The sequence below is a fragment of the Oculina patagonica genome, chromosome 3, assembly GCF_052425735.1.
Source record: "Oculina patagonica isolate OP01 chromosome 3, crgOcupat, whole genome shotgun sequence".
NCBI lineage: Eukaryota > Metazoa > Cnidaria > Anthozoa > Scleractinia > Oculinidae > Oculina > Oculina patagonica.
Genome location: NC_135760.1, coordinates 28,801,249 through 28,819,107, shown reverse-complemented (window position 1 = coordinate 28,819,107; position 17,859 = coordinate 28,801,249). Strand labels below are relative to the sequence as shown.

Below are 17,859 nucleotides of genomic sequence, written 5' to 3'. Positions count from 1 at the left end.
ATGCAAAGGAAAGGTAGTAAATACAATAAAACATCATGGGAACACTAACAACAAATATTAAGTTAAGAAATGGTCTCAGATATTAAACTTGCCCGAAGAGGCATTCCAAAACGTGAGTAGCACTGTGTAATTGAAGTCTAGATTAGCTACCAGGTTGACTGCAAGACGTCTGTAGTCTAACTTAAAAAAATAGAGATCACACTGAGCTGAAATGTTTCTTCCAATTTCAAAGGAAACACATCAAATTTTCCTGACTTCATTTTTCTTTGCAGCCTAAAATGGCCACTTGTTCAATATTTTGAGAAACATTTCTACACGTATAAATAATGAAAGGATGCAATTCTCATTAACTTAATTTGAAAAACAGTAGCTTAAAATCGGATACATGTGGTGTAAAATGTCACGAGTTCCTTTGTTGCAACACTTGCCCCCTTCAATTGCTTAAGGAAGTAGAGGCTTGCCGAGACCTTGCGGGAAATTTCTGACAGTTCCATTTCAGTTCTTTTGAAAAGTTAGAGGTTAAGCTTGGAAATGGGCCATCTGTGAGCAGTTCAGGGACTTATCTGTGCACCATCATTTGAAGTCAACATGGACAACAATCTCATGACTTATGTTATATCGACAGCAAAACTTAATTCAGCAGCACACTGCTGGATGTCAGAACAGGCTGATTACAATGTTGAGATCAAGAACAGGCCTGGTTAAGTGAATAAGTTAGACTTCACAGGATGTGAACAATTCAACTTTGTCTGGTATAAGAACAGTGATAAAGTTTGGATAACAGCAGCTGTTAGTTACAGAACAGAGGCATTGAACCTTGGCTCTGATCGTCTTAATTCAGGAAGTACCCTAGAATTGAGCCTTAAGTCATTAATTTTTAGCAGCTGCAGCTGAGAAACAAGACCCAATTATTGGCAGAGTCTTTACATACAAACCTGATGGATGCAAACTGTAATCCACAAAATTTACAGAGAATTACCATATACAAAAAAGTTACAATGTGAATTGACAAAGATTCCTTTTACCTTTCAAGAGTAGTTTTAGCCTTGCTGGAATGATTTTTGTCTCCATTCTTTTGTAGAGTTTTCGTCCGTTTTTTCGCATCGAAGCGATTTCACGAGCAAGCAACGTCGCCAAAGTTGTCCCCAGGCCACTTTGCCAAGGGCTAAAAATTTTCACGCACTTGGGTGAGCAAAAAAAATGCATGTATGTTCTTTCCTGTAAGTTCCTGGCTTGTCAACTTTAAATTTCAATCACTGTTCATTTCACAAGAACTAGATTTTTTCTCCGAAATATAAATCAAGGTAAACTGAAGAAAGAATATCTTGCCAAATTATCAAGGAAAACCAGTGGTTTAATAACTTAATAAGCTGCTCAGAATCACGGAAATCACGTCTAAGAGGCCTCAACTTTTCAACATTTTCTGAGGGGGGCATGCCCCCAGACACCCCTAGGGAGATGGAGCCTTTCACTCCATTAAATATGGACGTCAGACCCAAAATCATTTGCACTCCCACTTTCAAAAAACTGCCCAAAAGCCTGAACTCCCCCCATAAAAAACATACTGGGGCTTGAACAATATAGTAAACAAAAATATTGGTAAACAGCCACCCCCCCCCCCCTTGAAAAATCCTGGATCCGCCCCTGTCCAGAACTCCACGGAACATTGCAGTAGGGGAACATTTTCAAAGTCAGATAGTGTGTGACATTATATAATTTGGAGTGACATAATCTAAATCATGCAATAGTGTGTTGAACACCAAGAGTTCATTTCAACAGCAGGAACTTCTTATTCCTTCCTGGTGAGAATTTGGTTTTCTCTGGGAATACTACAAGGGTTTATCCACCAGGGTTCCCATTGCAATTCACTTTAGAGTTTCGTCTTGGTGAGATTCCAGTGAAGATGCCGGATTCCTGCCAGGACTGATGGCAGAAATTTTTCTTGGGTGGAATCCCAGCAGGAAAAACTCCCAGGATTCTGGTGGCTATTTCACATTAAATTTTGGTTGAGGATGAAATGTACTAGTCTGATGTAAATACCAATAACATAAGGCTATTACTAACCATGCACTCTTTTCTATAGGTTAAGGGGTACCTTATGTTAACATACTTTTTTTTAGTTCTCCTGAAAGGCCAAGTGAGGTAGAAACAGACCAACCAAAATTACCAGAGACAAGCAAGCAAACAACAGCTGAAAAAAACAGAGAGCAGGTGATAAAATTCATTCTTTTGCTCATATGTATTCTTTAACTGTATATGGATGTACTCTATGATAATTTGTTTGCAGTGACTGATTAGCCTGACTTACTATTAATTTGCATTGGCCATCCATTAAGGTGGCTCGACCCAGTTTTTTCTAGCGCCTTCAACTTTAAAACCTCTTCTTAAGGTATTCAATGAGTCACTTTCACATATACAAACTCAGGGATCGAATGAATCAAGCCGATCTCCTTCTGTGTGCCTCCTCTGCGGGGTCTTTTGTGCGAAACTGGGCTCTCTCTTTTTTCCATTCGATAAACCGTAAGAAGTAGGTATGTGCGGAAGAAATAATCTCAATACTCATATTCGCTTCGCAACTTCCGCATTTTTCTGAGGTTGTCTATATGAGTTGGCGCATTCTCTGGGACTTTTTTGATTGGAAAATCCTGCACCTGCACCTGAAGGTTAATAATAAATAACGAAACTCAAACCGGATTTTTGACGCTTCTCATTTAATGACAGCGTACTCAAATACTCGACATTTTTCTTTTGTGTTTAATTCTTTAGCGTAGCATTCAATATGGCGGCCTTTTTTGTTTTGCATTTTTTGTTCTTTTCTCCAAGAGCGACACAAAGAAAAGTTGTTGCATGACAATTTTTTTCCCATTTTTTCTTTAAAAGACATATTCGGGAAGAGCGTACTCAGAAACTGCGTACTCAGAAACTGCTCGTTACACTTTCTCTTTAGCGTAGCATTCAATACGGCGGCCTTTTCTGTTTTGCATTTTTTGTTCTTTCAACTCAGCCAAGACGTCGACCACACAAAAAAGTTGTTGCTGACAATTTTTTTCCCATTTTTTCTTTAAAACGGACATATTTCGGAAGATTGGTATCTTTCGGGGTGGCCACTCCACGCTGGTGCACATTCGGTGCTCAACTCAAAATAAAATCCCAGAGCACAAAATATTCAAAATGGATCGCTTCAATATTTATAATTTTGCGTTTATGTTAGAATTCATCCGGCGGCCTTTTTTGTTTTGCATTTTTTGTTCTTCCTCAAACGTGACACAAAAAAAGTTGTTGATGAAATTTTTTTTCCCATTTTTTATTTAAAACGGACCATTCGGGGGCGACTCAGAGCGTACTCTACCTCGACCTTTCTCTTTAGCGTAGCATTCATACGGCGGCCTTTTCTGTTTTCATTTTTTGTTCTTTCAACTCAGCCAAGACGTCGACCAACAAATGGGAATTTTTTTCCCATTTTTTTTTAAAGACTATTTGGTCGGTAATCTTTCGGAAGGTGGCCAATCGTTGTCATTTCACGCTGGGCACAGGATTCGGTGTTGTGCTCAACTCAAAACATAGGAAATCCCAGAGCACAAAATTATTCAAAATACGAGATCGCTTCAATATTTACTCAATTTTGCGTTTATGTTAGACATTCAATCCGGCGGCCTTTTTTGTTTTGCATTTTTTGTTCTTTCAACTCAGCCAAGACGTCGACCACAAGAAAGTTGTTGATGACAATTTTTTTCCCTTTTTTCTTTAAACGGACCATATTTCGGAAGAGTATCTTTCGGAAGGTGGCCTCGTTGTCATTCACGCGTCGTGCACAGGATTCATTTGTGTTCAACTCAAACAATAGGAAATCCCAGAGCACAAATATTCAAAAACAGATCGCTAAATTTATAATTTTCGTTTTGTAATAGAATAAGTTGTATGTTACACCTAAAATGGAGAAAAACATTGATGAGTTAAAACCGGTGGCGTAAATGGAAGAGTAATGGCTTCACTATGATCATATTCTCATATTTTCGAATCGCACATACCTACTTCTACGGTTTGGATATCGGATATGGGAATTTGTTGAGGACTAAGCCTCTCATTAAACATCAAAAAAGAAGCAAATTCTTTATATGAAGTCTTCTTTATACGCAATATACCATTTAAAAAGAAATCAAATTCAAATTCCTCTTGTAGATTTCGTGAAACTCCGCAGAGCTGAAGGCAAACACCCAAGGTATACGTAGCGTGGAGGATCTCGAGAGAAAATGCGGTTACGGGCTAAAATTCAATTCAGAGCAAAAACCTGTGTGACGTCACTGTCACGTGATATTCATTCCGATCTCCCAAAATTTATATCATATTGCAGTTCAGTCTATGTGTAATCCTGTGATATAGTAGAAATGTCATTTACATTAATCCCTTTATGTATGAGGATTTGAAAGTTGATGGGTATCGCTAGAAAAAAACTGGGTCGAGCCACCTTGAAGAAGCTTGTACATAAATGAAGTGTTTGCTTCCTGCAGTTGCTAGCTGAAGCTCATGAAGAATATGAAAAACGTCAGAAAGGAAAAACTCTTCTTAATTTGGTGGTCATTGGTAGGTTGATCTTAAATTTCTGTGAATTGTTTTGATTGTATAGTGTACTCAGGAAAAGAAGCTCCTTTATCTATTCAAAGTACCAGAAATAATCAATGAATATTAGCATAACAATAGATATCTCACAATCGGCCTATGCGCTGTATATATTATCGTGATTCCTTCCATTGTGCACATTTCTTCTACGACATCACTTGTCTTGTCCACCCCCGGTATGACGCAGTGTCAGACCACATGCACATGAATATACCGCTGTCCACACTCGTGGACAGCACCCATTGTCACCCCCCATATCTCATTGTTCTGTATATTCATGTGTATTGTAGGTACTTGGAATATATTACAGTTGCATGGATACGTATTTGCATTACCATATTTCCTTGTTCCTTGGTAGTCGTTCATTTAAAGAGTAAATTCAACTAGCAAAAACGAAAATAACATACCCATAGAATCTTTTGTTTAATAATCAATAATCTTTCTTCCCAGAAGTTTGTAAAACATAACAACTATATGCTCTATGGGTGCTCTAAAACAACGGAAACTGAAGATCATTCTTTAAGTGCCAGAAATGACCCAAATTTTTCTTAATTTCTTCCTTAATTTCTAGCCACAAAAACATACCCACCAATTAAACATTAATGGCCCCTCTTCCTTCAAAAATGTACAATGTCCAAAGATGCCTTCACTTCCCCCTTCAAATACGCCGCTTTCTACTGTGCATCCCATCTTTTAGGCTTATGATTTTTAAAGTAGACACAAACTAGTAATTACCTGGGTAGGAGGTCAAATATTTCTCTTTTTAGGATGCCACAGATGACTGGCATGTCTTATGGCAGTGAAGTTCATTCCTCAGTATTTTCTACCTAAATAAATGGGAAATCTTATTAAAATTCTAAAACAGCAGTGTGCTTTCTCTGTTTGTGGTTAGTTGACACCAAATGTTCCACTTTCTTTTATAATGATCCGGTGTCATTACATGATTCGCCACTCACCATGTTGACCTTGTTCCTTACTGGTTTCTTAGTTTTAAACGTAGAAACATTCCTGGGTATTGAAAACAACCATACCTTGGAACCATGTGCAGTGCTCAGTGACTTCAGTAATAACAATAAATGATCCAGTCACTCTGTCTTTTAAGAAGAGCCAATGATGGTCCAAAGAGATAATGATTACTGTACATAAAGATGCAGATTGTGTTACAGCATTGGGTGGGGGTGGGTTGGGGTTACGTAAATTTTAGATAGGCGAGTGCAGCTAAGGCTCTTGAACTCTATACTTAATTGTCTTAATTTGTTTTTTATATTTTCTTGCTTATAGCTCAACTGAAAATATATGCCTGGCCAATTAAATGCCCTGGTGTTATTTAATTAGTAGTTTTGCCCAGCATTTAAACAAGGCCATGCAGCTTTTAATTGGGGTCTGGTATTTAATCAAGAAAATACAGTAATGTAGTTGCCATTAGTTTTCAGAAAAATATCAATTCAATTCAATATTGTGGAACTAGTAGCATGAAACACTGTCATGAGATCTGTGATGTTTCCAAATAAAATTGCAATGCTGTTGTTTCCTTGCAGGTCATGTTGATGCTGGAAAAAGTACGTTAATGGGTCATCTTCTTTATCGTCTTGGAAATGTTTCCAAAAGGTCTATGCATAAATATCCTTTTCAGTAAACTGGTTATATATTGGTTAACTGGTTATTCATTTAGTAAAATAATGGCCATTGTTGTTTGCAATAATTATAGCCTATGTGTAGCCATGCCCATCTTCCAAGTTCTGTGGAGTTGGTATGTACAGCTAGGCTTATTGCAATATTCTCACTATTTCTCAAAAAAAAAATGTGCAATAAAGCAATCATTGAGGCCATTTTTTTCAGGTGGGAAAATTGACACAGCAAGCAATTGCTTATGTATTTTTTTCTCTAAACACTTCAATTCATTTCTTAGAACTTTTGGTTGAAGTTCACACATTTTCTTTAAAGTACCTATGAAGTAAATTTATTCTTTGCATTTGTAGCTTGTTAAAGTGTAAGTGGACGACACAAAGTCCTGTTACCAATTAATCAAAACTATAACAAAATTTGAGAAACAAACAAAATTTACCGGCGAAATGGCTAAACTTCTTAGTGAATACAGCTGCAAAACATAACAGTCTACTCAACAAAATGCACAACAACAGCGCGTGCAAAATGACACGTTCTGTCCAATAAAATTTACACAGGCATGACATGTAAACTGTCCTATTACACTGTCCAATTACAAGCATGACGCGTACACTGTCCTATTAGTGCTCAAATCGGGCTGCTAATGACCAATCACTTATGAGAATTTTGTTATAATTTTGATTAACATTAAAGGCACTTTAAAGAAATTAAGACAGTTTTATGTTTGCTTCTTTGACCTGAGTACATATGAAATGGAGTCCAAAAAAGCAGGAAAAGCTTCTTTTGCATATGCCTGGGTTTTGGATGAAACTGGCGAGGAGAGAGAGCGGTAGGTCATGTAATATCTACAGTGGAATACCAATTTCATCATGATTTTATGAACCTTCGATTTTTTTTAACCTCCCGGTGATTTGTTTCCCTTCCCTTTCCTGACTCTAACACTAAATAAATCACTGCTTAACAGTAGTTCACATTTAGAATTGCACCAAAATAATTCACTGTTTTTATTAGGGGCATTACAATGGATGTTGGGTTGACAAGGTTTGAGACAGATACAAAACTGATTACACTCATGGATGCACCTGGACACAAAGACTTTATCCCCAACATGATCACTGGAGCAGCTCAGGTTTGTTGGCTTTAAATTCATTGTTTGTAAACACCCCACCAACACACGCTCACAATTACCCATTTATTTTCACTGAAAGCACAATGCTATTCATTCAGATCGGAATACCTAACTAACACACAGTGTGGATAAAAATAATGATGTTCATGCTAATTGTTTATGCCCAGTCTTACTACGCAAATAATTCATGTCGCAATGTCACACCACATGGTGCATTGAGTGCACAGGCTAAAGAATATTTCTAAACACATAAAGGGCTGGTAGCCGTTGCATTTATTTGACCTAAGTTTACTCGCTTATATGTTCGGTGACCCCCCATTTTTTATGGGCGACTTAACATCCAAAGTCTTCTAAAGTTAGCTGTATTTGGCGAACTTCTAATAACATACATAAACTTTCTCACGTGAGTTTATGTATGCAAAACTAATGTCTTGTAGTGATTTTTGAGTGATCTGTCAAATATTACATGTGCGGTACTGTGAGCCGACCAATTAATTTTGCAACCGAGGCGAGGAAACATAGAATCCAGAAGCCATACACTGGGAGCCAGGTTCTATCATTCCCATGAAGGGTTCTATCGTTCCCATAAGGGAGTAGATGACAGAATAATTTTTTTGCACATCAGAGAGAGAGAGAGAGAGAGAGAGACAAGCAATGACACAATCATCACCATGAGCTTACTAAGCAAGTGGGGAATAGGAGCCAAAAAAGTCAGAGCTTCAATGAGGGATCATGGACTCGTGGTGAGGGTTGTGTCATTGCTTGTTTCTTTCCGTCATGCAAAATAATTTATTTTATTCTGCAATGTATTTCTTCATGGCAAAGATAGAAGACACATAAGCGACCTGGCTCCCAATGTGTGGCTTCACAGAGGTCACACGTTCAAATCCCATTGAAGCAGTCTAAAACTTTTTTAAGTCTTCTAATCCCCATTTGCTTAAATTGGTGGGCTCACAGCAAGGAACATGTCATTGCTTGTTTCTCTCCGCAAATAATTTCATTTATTTTGTCATCTATTCCTTCATGGAAAAGATATAACCCACAAAAATGACCTGGCTCCCATTTTGTGCAGGCTTCCCAGCTCAGTTGGTAGAGCTGTGCATCACTATCATGATTGACACAAGTTTGAATCATGTTGAAGGCCTTAATTTTTTATGGCTTCTGATCCCTAATTGTTTAAAATAAATGGTGGGCTTATGGTGAGGATCAGTTCATTGCTCAGTTGTTTCTCTCCGCAGTGCAAAACAATTTTATTTTGTGTGTCAATGATTATGATACTTAAACGACTTCATTTTTCAAATATGAAAACGAGACCAATTTGTAAACTTTTATAGTATTTATATGTTACTTTCATGATGGTTGTAAAGAAATATAAGGCTGACTGTACTTATTCTAAGTGTGTATTGATGTTTTAATAATATGGAAAAACAGTAAGATACACCTTGGTGATTTTCAGGCTGATGTTGCTGTATTGGTAGTTGGCTCCAGCACAGGTGAATTTGAATCTGGATTTGAAGCTGGAGGACAGACCAGAGAGCATGCACTGCTGGTCAGGTCTCTGGGTGTAACACAGATTGTTGTTGCTGTCAACAAACTTGATAGTGTAAGTGGTCCTAACATCAAATACAGGCATGAAATTAAGTTTACAGCATAACCAATGTGAAGACAACAACCAGGATCCTGATGGTATCCTGCCGTGAATCTCAGCAAGAATCCTGTCAGGATATCGTCAAGATTCTGGCCACCAGGATTTCCATTCTCTGTGGAATTGTGTGTGCTCAGGATGACCTATTGTGTTCCTGCTAGTGAAAAAACGTTCTTAACTGATGCTGGTTCAAAAAGCTTTTTATTTTAAATTAAAATATTTTCGAAGACAGCACAAAGATTTTCTGTCAATAATATAAAGTCCAATATGGACACTTTACTGTGTCCCTTTGATTGTCCGTGTTAGACATACATGTTGTGTATAATTTAGAGAGGTTCAACTGCAGTATAATTTGCAACTTGAACTTGATGCACTGAAATCTCTTCAAACTACCAAATGTGTTCTTGATTAAAACTCAGAGACTCAAAGGACAGTGCGATGCATTGGCCAACAGCGCATGAATCCAGGGTTTCGCTGGTCGTCACCTTTTCGCTGTTTCATGTGTCTGTGGTGCAACAGGCTTCGGGTCCTGTCACCACGCGGCCGATGACCTCTATTTTTTAGTGGAGTAATGTGTTTCCATTTGGAGTTTTTAACTCTTATCTCTTGTGGAGAGTCTGTCCTCCGCATTGTGCATGGCGAACATTAACTTTCGTTGGTTTGATTTTCTTGGGTTGGGTTGCACTGGGAGACTTTCGCCGAGTATTCTGCTTCTTGTGTTGCCTCTGGCAAAGGGCGACAACATGAGTGTTCTAAAAGAATATGTCGAGTAGGGGATTAGTCACTTCGGTGCGCCGGGTCTGCAGGATCCTACCGCAAACGCGCGATGACGCATTGTTCCTGGGTTCGCGCGCGGCGTAGACTTCTTCGGTCGGGCGCCCCTTTGTACGGTGGTGCGGGTGTTATCTGAACAGAGAGCAAGGGTTTTCTGAAAACCTTTGAAATCTCCATACGTAGGTAAAGTAGATAATCTCCACCTGGGGCGTACGGTCAGGTGCTCCCCACCCCTCCCCCTTCAAAATAATTAATTGATATTAATTAATTAATTGGTGATTAAAAGTTTACACCATAGTGCGTTAGCGCTTGAGGGGTTTAGCGGACGCAGCCCCACCAAACATCACAATAGTGCATTCTGCACTAAAAAGCCTTGTAAGGGTTTACAGAAACTTTTGGGCATGTATAATGTACTTAAACTTTAAAACGACTGGAAGGTGACTTGAATTTAAACACCCTGTAATTTGACCTCTTCTGTAAGCTGCAGGCCTAGATCTAAGAAAAATGTTGTCTATTTTCTTTTTGAGAACACAAAGGTATAAGGCATGAGCATCAATAATGGGCAAAAGCTTTTTAGATTTGATTTTGTAAAGTGCCATTTCAAGGTATATTATTTTAAGTTACTTGGACAAAATGTTGACCAGTTCCATAATTTTTTTATGAAAGCTTGTGTACATGTCATATTTTTAAATTAAAACTCTAAAACTCTAGATTCAAAAAATAAACTGATATAATTATAAAAGAGCTGACTAATTTCTGTAAACCATTGGAAACCAGTCTGGATCCACACCTGTGCAACCACCTTTTTCACGTATCCATGCAACTATCATTGAAAGTCTGCATTTGCAGGACAAAAGCTTTTCTCTAAAGACTCAAAGGACACTTTAAAATTACTCTCTGACACATTTGGATAATTTCGCTTAGAATCCACAATATTCTAAAGTGAAATCTCAACAAAAACAAGTAAAAATTAACTACATGTAGGACAGGTTTTGCATTCAGTCAATTTCATTGACATCACAACAAGATTGCACAGCCACTGGGAAATATGCAGGCTCAGCTGGACACAGGTTTTAATTTCCATAAAAAGTGAAATTTTGTCATACTGTCAGTTAAAACTATGTAAATGAATGTAAAAACTAATGTGGAAATAAGAGGAAAACAATGATGTAGTGAGGAGGTTGTCATTTTAAATAATTATACATGTTATGAGAGTAAATTTGTATTCTTTTAGGTTTCCTGGTCAGAGGCTCGATATAATTATATTGTAGGCAAGCTAAGGCACTTCCTAAAACAGACAGGGTTTAAGGTATGTTTATTTTGGTGTTGTCTGATACTGTGTCATTTTTGGGAGACGTGTTGGGCTAAAAAACTAATGGTTAGTGCACTGTGCCAGACTTCAGATCAAACGGACTGGGTTCAAGCCCTGGCTGCCAGGGCACTGTGTTGTGTTCAAGACACTTTACTCTCATAGTGCTTCTCTCCACGTTGTTGTACATGTGGGTCCAGCAAATTTACTGCTGGAGGTAACCCTGTGATAGACTGGCATTTCATCTTGAAAGGAGATAGAAATACTCCTAGTTTGTTAATGCTGCAGAAAACAGAATAAGCTCCTGCCTAATGAGCCACTCGGCTCGACAGCAGGCTTGACCTTTTTTACCTTTAAAATACGATTGTGAATATCAAAATGCAAATACTGCAGTTATGAAGCGACTAAAGCTATTGCAAGAAAACATCGAAAGGAATCTGTCTAACATCAGTTGAAAGAATACAATCAACTCACAAGATCGTGAGTAAAAGAGGTTCAGTTGAGAAGTCTGTCTTTGCTCATCATGGGTGTGCACCAGATATGCAGCTCAGCAGCCCACATTTTAGATTAGTAAACGACCTCACTGTCAGTTTACCCAAGCCAGGCAATCCCATTAACAAAGTTGTTTGTCAGGCAGTATTGTAGGCTTCACCTCAGTGGGTTTTCAATTAATTTAGCAATTAATTCTTAGTCTTTAAATAGTTTTTAAATATAATTGTCATCATATTGTAACTATTTCTTTTTTAATTTTTATTCTTATTCCTGTATTTGGCTCTAATTGTAACTGTTGATATGTATTTTATCAATTGGAATAAAGACACATTATTATTATAACTATTACATATTAGCAAAAGTGTAGCACAATGGTGACGTAGTAAAAACATATAGTTCATGTGTAACAAACAGTTTCCTTCTCTTCCCTTATAGGACTCTGATGTTGTGTACGTTCCTTGTAGTGGTCTCACTGGTGAGAATCTGGTGGGGTGCAGTGAAGAGCCCCTTCTTTCAGCGTGGTATAATGGACCTTCCTTACTGGACAGGATAGGTAGAGAAGTAGTGATGTCACAAGTGCTATTCTGAATACACAGAGATGCCAAGTGCCAAGCAAAAATAATAGGGATCCCAGATACTGCCAATAGTGGGTCATGATACCTCTTCTTTACCCTAAAACGGAGTATAAAATAGAACTCAATGCTGATTCATCCGATAATCACATCATATTTTTCAAAATGTTCTCCCAAAATCGGCCAAAATAAGCTTGAAAACATGTATTTTAAGCACTTTTCTTCACATCCGGGAGATTTGGTGACCTGTACAGGAGAGCAGGAGATTTGGTCTGTATTTGAGGGACGTCCAGCATAGATGAAGTTATACAATTATCAACTGTATACCAAACTATAAATAATTGAGAAAGGCAGAATGGGCAATATTTTTCCTTGTAAATTTAAGGCTATGTTAAGATGGTTAATTAACCTTTCCTTGATTTCTATCAGATTATTGTTAAAGCATTTTGATCATTCAGATCAAGGTTAATATGCTTTCGTAGTAGTACTTACAACATTAATGTTAAGCAACATAAAGGATTCATAGTCAGGCAGCCGTATCACATTCTTTTTCTTTTCCAGATAATTTCAAGGCTCCAAAGCGGGACCTAGACAAGGCATTTAGGTTCTGTGTGTCAGATGTTTATAAAGGTAAGTTATAGTCCGTACCCCTGTGAACATTCCTTAGCATCCATTAATTTCCTAACAGACTCCTGCTTGTATTAATTACACACAACTGAGGCAGAGGTTCCATTTCAACGACACACCCTAAAAATTGTCATAGAGTATGAAAAAGAAGTAGCATTTTGCCACACTATAGCGCAAACCAATACAGGAATCGAGTCTCTTAATTGGCAGTGAAAAATAGTCAAATCAAATTCCAATTGGGCTAATGTTGTAGCTACCATGCACCAAGCCCATTCCAAGCCTGGCTGGGGTCATTGTGTTGTGTTTCCGAGCAGGACACCTTACTCTCATAGTACCTCTCTGCACCCAGGGGTATAAATGGGTACCACGAATTTAATGCTGGGGGGTAACCTTGCAATGGACTAACATCCCATCTAGGGGGGAGTAGAGATACTCCAAGTCGCTTCATGCTAGTGAAACTGGGATAAGCTCCAGCCTGATGGGCCACTAGGTTCAAATGCAGACGTAACCTACCTACATTTAATTAAATTAAAGTAACTCATAGGGTCTGTAGCATTTTCTACGAAAAAATAAGAGTATGGTTGAATAGAACTACAACAGAATTATCTCAAAGCACAGTTAAATAAAATAAACAACTTTTATATGTTGACCGTGAAATCTGCTTTGTCTCCTGCATCACCTGTATTATAGATAATAAAACAAAAGTTTAACCACAAAAAGGCCGGGGTGTGGGGCAAAATGATCACTACTCTCACTTTACTATGAATCCTCCTACCCCCTGGAGAAGGCTGTGTAGGAGGCAGAATTGTTTTATAAATGAATTTTTATTACTCTAGGGTTGGGAACTGGAATAACTGTAACTGGAAAACTAGAAGCTGGAAAACTTCAAACTGGTGACAAAGTTGTCGTTATGCCAGCAGGGGAGCAAGGACTGGCGAAAAGTAAGTGTGTCAAGTATCTAGTGTATATTGTTAGTATAGGTAGTAACTAGTATGACCAAGGTATGGATAAGGAATGTTTTAGTAACAGATACATGGATGAGTATCGCATTCTTTTGTTATTTTAACAGTGCCAATATTGATAGAAGTTGCACAACTGAAGTGGCTACGCTGTATAAATATTTTAATAATTGTTGTCATACATAGCACTAAATGACCAAGTGTTTCTGGGAATATGAGGATGTTTTATAAAAAAAAAAGTGAACATGAGATAAAAATATAAATACCAACTGAGTTTCCATGTCAGTGTTTTACTATAATGTATGACCATGTTTTAACAAAACTGTTTGCTTTATTTTTTCAAATTTAAGTTAAGTCCTGCATTTGCCAAAGAATACTTCAGATTAAATTTTGACAACATTCCCTCAAAGCAGAAGCATGCATCTGCTAATTTGGTTTTGTAAAGTGTGCTGGAAAACATTGTGCAGACATCCAATCTGCTTATAGCCTCACTCCAGTTAGCCAAAAAACATTCTATTGGCCTGCTACAAGTCTGTAGATCTGCAGTTTGCATTTGTTTCGCACCAGTTGCAACCTGAGGTATCTTTAGTTAAAATAAGGCTGACAAAGTCTCAAAGAGACTTGTTTATGAGCTATATAGAAGTAAAAAAAGAAATAAAAAAGACTAATGCACCTACATGCTCAGCCAAAACATGAGAGGCAATACATGTATTTGTTAACACCAGAAAAAAGATCTTGAGAGGCAAGAGTTGCCAGACGTTTTCATTTTCTACAATTTCGATTGTAGAAATTGCCTTTCCTATGTTAGTTATTATGTTAGTTAGTTATTGAGCTCCTCCATTTGCCTCAGAATAACTAACATAGGAAAGGCAATTGAGAAGTGCCAAAGTTTGTTAAGAATTAAAATTGATCAGTTTTAGGAGCTTGTTTTTGTAACATGTTTATTCATCTTTTACCAGCCCTGAGTATACATGATGATCCAGTACAGTTAGCATATGCTGGTGACCACATGACGATGACACTTTCAGGCTTAGACATGATACATCTTGGGTAAGTATTTTGTTTTTCTATCCGTTGGATAATTAACAATTTTGTTCTAAGCTGGAAGGTCTAAAGTGTTCTCGTGTTTAGTTGATAAATGTAAAACTGGTAGATGTTTGGCACGGCTATACTGTAGTAACTGTACACGGTTTTGACAAGCATGGGACAAAGAAGGAGTCCTCCACAGACGTCAAAACCCCTGACCTTCTGCATACATTGTACTAGTCAATTTTTTTCATAGTCACTTAGCTTAGCTACGGAAGACTCGTGGTAAGCTAAGTCATTCACAAGGTTCAAGTGTGACATTGTATTTATTACCATACTTGTCATCGCTAATCCTACAAATGTATGCAGGATATGTCTCACGTCAAAACCCACTAAATGACACAGCACACCATCTACTGATGTAAATGCACTCTAGCTATCTTAAGTTAAATTTCACAAAACGTTTACTTTCATCTACGTTCCATGCACAAGTTGTTATTAAAGTGCTAAACTCCAGATCCAGTAATCTGGGCTTTGGGAACAGTTTATTCTAAGTGTGTCTCTACCCCAGTGCATAAATGGCTACTGGCAAATTTAATAGCTGCCACATGTATGGACTAGATTGTGGCAGTATGGGCCAGTTGGCATTACCATTTTACCTTATACAACCAATGTCTTAGAATGAACTCAAAATAATTACTGTATATAATTATTAAAGAGATATTGTACCTGGTAATCCAGAATGTCCAGTATAAGTGTGCTTGTATAGATACATTAAATAACATGATATTCCATGTTTGTAAACCTGCCCTTGATCATCACTTGACTATTGGTCACGAAAAAGACAAATGTGTGTATTTCTCGAGGTGTTACTATATCAACAAAACAAAATTTGTTTCTACACAATAATTATGAAGCCAGATGTAAGTCTTTTAAAAGCACTCGTTCATGTGTACAAAAATTTGGTTGTAATTTACAAAGCGCTGCTATAAACCGTTTTGGTTTGGTTAGATAAGTTCATTTCAGGTCAATCTCTTCTGTTTTTAGATTTTTCCTGTTATTTTTTCGTTTCTACTACAATGTGTATACAAACGTCTTAACTCAAAAACTCAAAAAATTGTTGTTTTGCTAACATCTTCATGTATTACTCCGGGTATATGTGATCTCAAATACTTGCTGATAAAAAATGCAACAGGACCGTGGAGGGTGAGGGGCTGGTAGGGCTATTTTTTTAGCTTGGGTTGACTTTTTATGCCAGAAAGAATAATGTATGAATTTTACAACTTAAAAGTAACAGAGCGTCTACTCTTGCATATGTGCTCCACGAAGTTTTAAACACAAACTAGTGACAGCACTCCAACCAAACTGTAGTTGTAAAACCTAACGCCTACCGATCTACAACAGACTTCTTAGAGTAAAAAACACTAAATTTAATTTTAGCTACTACAGTGGCAGAGAAATACAACCCAAGTTTGCCGGATATGAAAAAGGAACAGGCGAAGGTGAAAAAATTTACGCAAGACGGAAAAACCTTAAGGGAACGGTTTTCAATAGCTAAACCGTGACTGGAGGTTGTTGCGGCACAACTTATCTCCAAACTGTCAAATCACTTGGAGAAGGGTGTAATGATCTCTTGATCACTGGTGCTTTCACCCACGCTAACAGAAATGCTAAGTGCTTTGTAGTTATGTTGAGGAGGAGGATAATCGGTCGACGATGTCCTGTGACGGTGACGAGGCTCAGAACAGAAAGTCAAATCGAACTCAAAAGTCCAAATATTGAACTCGCTTTGATCCTGCTACCACGCTGCTGGCGACGTTAATCTCATTCCCGGCATCTATGGGCTTAGATTCAATGGGTGACGAAAGGTTAGCAACCTCCTGTGATGGCCACAAGCAGAGATCAGACCGGTTTTAAAGAGTAAAACTGCCTTGTTTATCTCCACATCCAAAAAACACTATTGTCATCATTCATAAATAGATTCGTAAATCAAAATTCGCAATATTGTGCCGTACGTCCAAACTATCATTTATTATTCACTCATAGCCATCCCCTTTTTTTTTTCGTTTCCTCTGATTTTGGGTCTCGGTCGGAATTAAAAAAAAATTAAAAAAAAAGTGGATAAGGAGTCTGGAACTAGGAGGCCCGGTACCTCAGCATAATGTCCGTGAGCCTGGAAACAAGAAGACATGGTTACAAATCACTGCGGCAATGGAGGAAGAAAAATCGACGTCGTGGTTAAACTCAAAAAGAACAGCGAAAGAAAACATATTTAAATCATTCCTTCTATACCTTCTGTATATTTTTTTTTTTTGAAAACGCGAAAATCTGGTCGGTCGGACGACGCTAAACAGAGAAAAAAGGGGATGGCCTAATCACAAAAAAAAATATCTGGAATCAACGCAGAGTTAAAATTCGTTAAATACAAGTGTGTAACTACAGGACTGTCTTTCTTCAGATATCATATATTTTTTAGTCAAATTCCTACAACATTTCTTTCAAAACATTCATCGGGAAGCCGAAATCGATTTAAAGGTGTTTGGTTTTGTGATGATAATGCTTTGACTCGATTTTACATTTGTGCTTTATTTAATCATATTTACTACCGATACTTCAGTTTCTTTTCTTGAATCTCTTCAGTGTAATTAAATATGCTGAACCTTTCTGTGAGTACGGTTCATTTAAGCGAGACTTTTTTGTTCGGATTAAATAATAAACAGCATTTTTCACTCTCTCCTCGTCCCACATTGTACCGCGTATATCTCACTTACCCTCCTCGTCCTCTCCTCCCCCCCTCTCTCGCAGGATCTTACCTGGACCCTATATAAACTAAGGGCATGCATCGCACACGTCAATGTACTTTTCTGAGTGTCAAATAACTGGACAGCGCAAGATCGCAGGGGTAAAAAAAATCCTGAGAGCGCTAAAAATCGCAATGAGAGAAAAAATTTGACACTTGAAATGAAACAATCCTAAACTTTTTATTGACATACTAACAATATCCGCCTGGCTGTGTAGTCCAATCACTCTCACACCGCATCAAGAAATAATCAACAAACTCAATTTATAACTCTCTTACCCTC

The 17,859-nt window shown here is 37.8% G+C and overlaps 1 protein-coding gene across 2 annotated transcripts in view; it reads left to right on the top strand.

Annotated features, from left to right (window-relative positions):
* Positions 1-17,859, top strand: part of LOC144647371 (HBS1-like protein) — a 46,249-nt gene that overhangs the window by 20,944 nt on the left and 7,446 nt on the right. For both annotated transcript variants that reach the window (XM_078507174.1, XM_078507173.1), the window contains exons 7-17: positions 2,121-2,211; positions 4,509-4,581; positions 6,156-6,241; positions 6,993-7,072; positions 7,255-7,372; positions 8,829-8,975; positions 11,026-11,100; positions 12,028-12,145; positions 12,726-12,794; positions 13,628-13,732; positions 14,710-14,800. In XM_078507174.1, the coding sequence (XP_078363300.1) occupies positions 2,121-2,211; positions 4,509-4,581; positions 6,156-6,241; positions 6,993-7,072; positions 7,255-7,372; positions 8,829-8,975; positions 11,026-11,100; positions 12,028-12,145; positions 12,726-12,794; positions 13,628-13,732; positions 14,710-14,800 (1,053 nt within the window). The remainder of the gene's footprint in view (positions 1-2,120; positions 2,212-4,508; positions 4,582-6,155; positions 6,242-6,992; positions 7,073-7,254; positions 7,373-8,828; positions 8,976-11,025; positions 11,101-12,027; positions 12,146-12,725; positions 12,795-13,627; positions 13,733-14,709; positions 14,801-17,859) is intronic.